Raw genomic sequence first — 6,944 nt, 5'->3', positions numbered from 1 at the left:
CTGGACAGACAGGGTAGCCCAGGGCAAGGTGTGCACGGCGCCCCTCCCACCTGAGCGCTTTCTAGGCTGAAGTAACAAGGGGCTAATAATAAAAAGGTTAAAGTTTAAACTTTTTTGTACTACAGGTTAGATTTGGATTTTTTTTTCATTCAGTTACTAAGTTCTGATAGTTTATTTGACCATTTCAGTTGCTGTTCAATCCCATATTCCTCTACTCTTTAAAGGATGGAAATGATTTCATAAATCTTTGACTCCTAAAGAACCGGATCCATAGACATCTTTAAATTTACTTAGGAGCAATACATCCAGTTCTTTGTGCTTTCTTGTTTAAATATTATAATTAAAATATTTCTGTGTGGGTCAGGGTATAGCAACATGCTTTGTAAGCTGTTTTCTGTCCAACAGCATATCTGTAAATTTCTCGCAGATTTCCTTTTCAAAAGACCTTGTGTAAAATATATTCATAGGTGTGAGTGTGACAGATCTAGGTAGGTAGGTGTGTATATATGTGTGTACAGTGAGAGAAACTTTTTTCTTAATCTTTTTTGCCAGTGAGGGAAAAAAATCGTAAAGTAGTTGATCCAAGGTCTTGAAAATCTGAAAGAAAATCTAAGAAATATATCAGGCATTTTACAAAGTATGTGAGCTCTTTGGGGTTGGGGGGTGTGGTGAGAGACCTCTACAGGGAAGTGGGCGATGGTTTTAAACAGGGAGGGCTCTTGGTTCCGGGTGTCCCCAGGCTGTCCAGGCGTCTGTCCATTGATTCCCTCCCTCTTTCCTGGATCCTCACCCTGTCTCACTGGCTCCGCCATCATTCAACAGTTGAAGATTCTCCTTTTCCCCGCAAAAAACCAACAACTTCAGCCAAAACCCCTGCTCCTCGTCCCCTCCAGCTGCTTCCCCATCTCTTCCTATCGTGGCCAGACCTCTTGAGCGAGCTTTTCTTGCCCATTTTCTCCACTTCCTCCTCTCCTGTCCTCAGGGCTGGACTTGGCCTCGCCCGGGTCACCAGCAGCCTCCGCCAGGCAGAGCTGGTAGGCACCGGTTAGCCCTCATCCCACCCGCCTCCTCGGCTTGGGGCTCCTTCCTCCCACCAACCTGCCCTCTGACTGGGAGGATACCCTCGTCTCCTCTTCCCTTGGCCTCCAGGCCATGCTCTGGTTCCCCTCCTTTCCCTTGGGATCTCCTCAGGCTCCTGTCCAGGTCCCCATCTGCCTTTACCGGCACCTCAGCAAATATTGGCTTCCTCAGGACTCAGCCTCAGACCTGCTTCATCTCTTGCGCTCTCACAAGCTCACCTGTCCTGTGGCCTCAACTTCCATCTGGTTTCCACCCTCCCAAAGCTGTTTCCCCTGACGAGGCCTTCCCTCTGGGATCCAGACTCCAGCGTCTGAATCCTCCTTGGATGTTGTGGAGCTACTGCGATCTCATTGTCGAGGACGGAACTCACCTTCCTGCCCAACCTGCTTGCTTGCCAGCATCCCCCTTCCTTCCACAGGAAACAATAACATGTAGCTCCCTCTTACGAAGTGTTTACTGGATGCACATGCTGTTCTATGCCAAGGCATTTCATCCTCGGGCCACCGTCATGGCAGGCCCTGTGTCTAGTTCCTCGTGCCAGCCTGGGAGACCCCAGGGAAAGCAGGGGGCCAGGGGGTGGACCCAGGAGCCAGACTCCTGACCCCGTGCCCAGACCATCGCGCAGCAAGCCTCCTAGGACCCGGGCATCCTCCAGGCCCTTCCCTTCCCTGGTCACCCCACCTTCCCCTCGCTCCTGTGACCTGTTGCTTCTGCTCCCTGTGTCTCTTTTAATTCCACCCCCTTCCTTCCACCCCGCTGTGTCCCCATATAGGGTCTGGGCTGCAGCAGCCAGCCCCCCATCATGCTGTGATGCGCCGGCCTCCACGTCTGGGTCAGATCCTGTCACTGTGTGCCCAGCCCGCCCTCCCTTCTCCTTCAGGCCCTCACCCTCACACGAGTCCTCGTTTGATGTCTCTCCTCCCTGCTGCTCTGGGAGCTCCTGTCCCCCCTGTATGGCACCAGGCAAGCCAGGAAGTTTTTTAGAGAGAACGTGCCATTTCCCAGCTCAGTCCATACCCCTCAGTCCAGCCAGCAGCCTCCCAGGGAACCAAAACAGGAAGTAAGGCGAGAGGCTGTGATGCAGTCCCCTGAGCCGCTGGCCACCGCGGAGGTGGCATCCTCCACTACAGTGGGCATTGGGCAAAAGGCATTCTGTGCCGTTGCCAGTAAAGCGTGTGGCCCTGGGAGGACACCTCATTCTCAGTCTCGGTGCCTCATCTGTGCGCTGTGAGAATAACAGGACCGGCTCTACAGGGCTTCCTGTGACAATCGGATGAGGTCGTGTCCGCGGAGCACGTAGCACAGGGAGGGCTCATCTGCACCAGCTGTCGTGTTCCTAAAACATAAGCGCTGGGCTTGATAAATCCTCAACACACACACACCCGGCGCTTCACAGCCCGGACAGGTCACTTCACCCGCTCCGCTCTGCCGCCCTGAGAAGTGGGAGCGGAGGTGAGCCTCCGTTCCTTGCGCCTGCTTCTCTCACACCTCAGAGCCTCACAGGCTGAGTTCGCACTCTCCAGTGGGTGCATTAGGATGTCGATCGGCCGTGGTGCCGGGCTGGGCCCAGATCCCTCGAGAACTGCTGCCCTCTCCCGCCTGCCTCCGTCCCTCTTACTCCCTTCACTGTCGCCCAGGCCTGCGGGGGGCCATCCCCTACGCCCTGAGCCTGCACCTGGACCTGGAGCCCATGGAGAAGCGGCAGCTCATCGGCACCACCACCATCAGCATCGTGCTCTTCACCATTCTCCTGCTGGGCGGCAGCACCATGCCCCTCATCCGCTTTGCGGACATCGAGGATGCCAGGGCGCGCCGCAGGAACAAGAAGGACGTCAACCTCAGCAAGACCGAGAAGATGGTGAGTGCCAGCCGGGCGGGCAGGGGCAGAGGGTGGGTTCCCCACTCGCCGCCAGAAAATGGGGAAATGAGACACGATCTGAGGATGATCCGTCCCTGGGCACGCACGCATAGGCGCGCGGCACATGCACAGACGCACGCACCAGCTTCGCAAAGTGACAAGGAGGTTGGACTCAGTGTCTGAAGCGTGGCTCTTTGGGGTGGGTTGTCTGCCAGCCTCGTGAAGCCACGGAGGCAGTGGCGTGGGAACGTGGACCTCTAGCAGACCCTTCCAGGAACGCTCCTCCCCTGCCAGTAACCACACCACCCCATCAGGCCGGGGCTGGAAGGAGGGTTTCAAAATCACAAAATGACAAAATTGTATCATTCCCTAGCGTCTACTAAAAAGCCTCCTGTTGGGGCTAGATAAGGGGAAAGTGCTCACAGAGGCTTGGAGAGTCACGGGAGAGGGCCCTCCACTGAGGACAGGCAAGGGCATGATTTGGGGGTGGAGGTGCCCAGGGCCAGCTGCAGCGAGCCTGAGGCCCCTGGACCCCTGCCCACCTCTGCCTCCTCCAAGCCACCCTCCTCCCCTGAGTCACAGTGATTGTGCCTTTCCTGCCCTGTGTTCCCTCGGGCCCTGGCCTCTGGTCCTGTCTTCCTGCACCACCCCCTGCTCCTCGCACATGCTTTTGCAGAAATGCATCTTTTTCTAGTTCCCTTGTTCAAGGCTATCAGTAACTTTACTCAGCCCTGGAAAGCACAGAAATCCTCAACCAGAGGTGGGGAAAGGGGATGTGGCCCACCTCTCACTCTGGAAAGTCCAGTCTGGGCGGATCTTGGCCTCCAGTCTCTGCCCGCGGCCTCTCCAGCCAGAGTAGTGCTGCTGGGAGAACCTTCAGATGACGTCAGACGGGGCTGGCTCACAGGACTTTCCTCACTCTCCGTAGCCCTTCTCCCCCCACCCCCATTCACCAGCCTTCTTGTCTGTTTTTAACCAAAGCTCAAGTATAGGTTCTCGAAGCTTTTAGTGGATGTCAGGATTGGTGGAGGGCTCCAGGGTCTTACAGGTCTGGGGTGGGCGCCCAAAGAATTTGCATTTCTGATGAGTTGCCGGGAGGTGCAGCCACACCTGGCCAAGCACAGCTCTGGTAGAACCAGGATGTGTGCTCAGGGGGGAGCAGCTGCTGTTTAGGGCATGTTTTCTGTGGTGCCTGCACTGTCCTTGGACTGTCCCTGATAACCTGCAGGAAGCAGATGGTCTCATGATCCCCATTTTGCAGATGAGAGCACTGAGGCACAGAGACCAGATCACACAGCTGTGGTCACACAGACTCTTAACCACCCCACTTTCCATCACTGGTCGTCAAGGTGGGGTTCCTGGACCAGCAGCATCGGTGGGCACTTGTTAGAAATGCACATTCTTGGGCCCCCTCCCAGACCTGCTAAATCAGGAACTGCAGGTGGGCCTAGTGGGCCCAGCATTTTGTGGCTCCCCAAGCTCCAGGTGGTTCCGATGCCGGCCAGAGTTTGAGAAGCACTGCTCTACGGCAGGGAAATGCCCTCCCTGCCCCTCCCTCTCTCCCACCTCCTACACCCAGGGTACACCTGCACTTGGGGGCGACAGTGCAAAGCTGCCTGTGGTCGCCCCTGCAGAGGGTGGGTGGTCCTTCCTTCCCTCCCTCTCTCCCTCTCCACTGCATCCACATGACCAGCAAATGTACCCAGAGTGCGCCTCTGCAGGCAAAAAATGACAAAAGCCGCCTCCCCCGTTCAGTTCACTGGTAAAGAGACAGCCTAGAAGAGCTCCCAGTCCTGGCCGCACAGGCAGCCACCTGCAGAGCTTGCAGTGGACCAAGCCCCAGCCCTGAGCTTCCAACTTCTTCACAATGCTGATTTTCCTGGATGTCCATCGTTTTCTTACACACCTTCCCGCCTCCCTACAGGCTCCCAGGAGGCCTCCTGCTGCCACCGCTGGGGTTGGGGACACGGGGGCCGGGGTGAAGAGCTGCGAGGAGGTAGGCTGGGTGGTGTGAGGGCTTCCAGGCAGGTGTCAGCTGACGAGCCTTCGGCTGCCTTCCCCCCGCCGCCGCAGGGCAACACCGTCGAGTCGGAGCACCTGTCGGAGCTCACCGAGGAGGAGTACGAAGCCCACTACGTCAGGCGGCAGGACCTCAAAGGCTTCCTGTGGCTGGACGCCAAGTACCTGAACCCCTTCTTCACACGGCGGCTGACCCAGGAGGTGGGACGCAGGCCAGGGGTCCCTCGCCTTCCTCCCTCAGGGCCTGCAGTGGCCAAGAGCAGGGTGGGCAGGGAAGACCCACGTGCCGGGTTGGGTGGGGGCCTCGCCCCACTCAGCGTTCTCTCCTCCCCAGCCTCGCGGGCTGGATATGCTTGCGGCACTCTGCATCTGCTGTTTTTCCTTCGCTGCCATATTTAATGCCAGTTTGTTTATTTATTTAATTCATTCATTTTTGGCTGCGTTGGGTCTTCGTTGCTGCGCGTGGGCTTTCTCTAGTTGCGGCGAGCGGGTACTCTGCGTTGTGGTGCGCGGGCTTCTTATTGTCGTGGTTTCTCTTGTTGCAGAGCATGGGCTCTAGGCGCGTGGGCTTCAGTAGTTGTGGCTCGCGGGCTCTAGAGCGCAGGCTCGGTAGTTGTGGTGCATGGGCTTAGTTCCTCCACGGCATGTGGGATCTTCCCGGACCAGGGCTCAAACCGTGTCCCCTGCATTGACAGGCGGATTCTTAACCACTGCGACACCAGGGAAGTCTCTAGTGCTAGTTTAATAGTAGGCTTGTTAACCCAGTTTGGTTTTCCTGGATGATAGACTTGGGACATTGATCGGCTACTGAATCTGAGCTGAGGAATTTCAGACCTGCCAGGGCCTCGGACAGTGGCCTGAGGCTCAGGGCTCTCGCTCCATCCCTCCAGGCACCACTGGCCTGACAGTGAGTGACACACTCAGGGACCAGCTTGGGCCTGCTTTGCTGAAACTGTCATCCTTCACCGTGCAGGGTCGGGGAGGGGTTCTCCTGGCTGCTGCCCCGCTTTGGTTCTGAGCCCCGTTTTCCCTCCCTCAGCAGTCAGGATCGCTGTCAGCACGTGAGTTCTTACTGTGAGCCAGGCGCTACACCAGACGTTTTTCATGATTGCTTCGTTTAATTCTCCCAGCACCCCATGCAGTAGATGCAGCGGGTTGTCTCAGTTGATAGCCGGGGAGACTGAGGCCCAGAGAGGTGAAGTAACCCCCCGAGGTCACACAGCCAGTACGTGGCAAAGCTGGAAGCAGAGCCCAAGTGTGTCTGATTCCAGAGGCCAGGTTTTTTAACATCATGCCATCCTGCCTCCTACTCCTGTTCCAGGGTGACGCCTCCCCAACAGAGAATGATCCCAGCTTGCGGTTAGTCAGTTAACACTTTGAAATTGCTTGTGGCCGCGCCCCCTGCCTCTCATCTCCTCCCTTCCTCAACCCTGACCCCGAGCCAGACCACTGACAAGGGCTTGCTGTGTCTCCCGCCCCAGGACCTCCACCACGGGCGCATCCAGATGAAAACCCTCACCAACAAGTGGTACGAAGAGGTGCGCCAAGGCCCCTCCGGCTCCGAGGACGACGAGCAGGAGCTGCTGTGACCGAGCGGGACGGTTGGCTTCCGGGCAGCCGGGGCCGCAGCACTGCCATCCAGCCTCCCCGCGGCTCCCAGGACGGCCACCCAGCAAGGGCCCCCGAGGCATGTGCATTTATTTGGCACTTCTTTGGGGCAGATGGAAGCAGGGTGACGCACAGGCTACTGTCGTCTTAACCCAGGACCTCCCAGGCCTTTGGAGCCAGCCGGCTGCCCTGAAGCACCCTCTCCCCGCTCCTCACTGGGCTGGACCTCTGCCCTCAGGGTGGCTTCCCAGCCCGCGGATTGGAGGGACCACCTTTGCAGGTACATGTTTCCTTCTGCTTCTGTAGCCGGGGAATAGTCATCTGTCACGCCGAGGTGCCTGAGAGGAGAAATCCTGCCATGGACCCACTGTGCAGGGCG

At 57.4% G+C, this 6,944-nt stretch overlaps 1 protein-coding gene across 3 annotated transcripts in view; it reads left to right on the top strand.

Annotated features, from left to right (window-relative positions):
• SLC9A8 (solute carrier family 9 member A8) overlaps positions 1-6,546 on the top strand; it is a 67,117-nt gene extending 60,571 nt beyond the window's left edge. For all 3 annotated transcript variants that reach the window (XM_007446390.1, XM_007446389.1, XM_007446388.1), the window contains exons 14-16: positions 2,718-2,938; positions 5,012-5,158; positions 6,439-6,546. In XM_007446390.1, the coding sequence (XP_007446452.1) occupies positions 2,718-2,938; positions 5,012-5,158; positions 6,439-6,546 (476 nt within the window). The remainder of the gene's footprint in view (positions 1-2,717; positions 2,939-5,011; positions 5,159-6,438) is intronic.
• The last annotated feature ends 398 nt before the right edge of the window (positions 6,547-6,944 follow it).

Source organism: Lipotes vexillifer, unplaced genomic scaffold, assembly GCF_000442215.2.
Source record: "Lipotes vexillifer unplaced genomic scaffold, Lipotes_vexillifer_v1.1 scaffold251, whole genome shotgun sequence".
Taxonomy (NCBI): domain Eukaryota; kingdom Metazoa; phylum Chordata; class Mammalia; order Artiodactyla; family Lipotidae; genus Lipotes; species Lipotes vexillifer.
The sequence above is the reverse complement of the archived record's forward strand: the minus strand, read 5'-3'. Positions and strand labels throughout refer to the sequence as shown.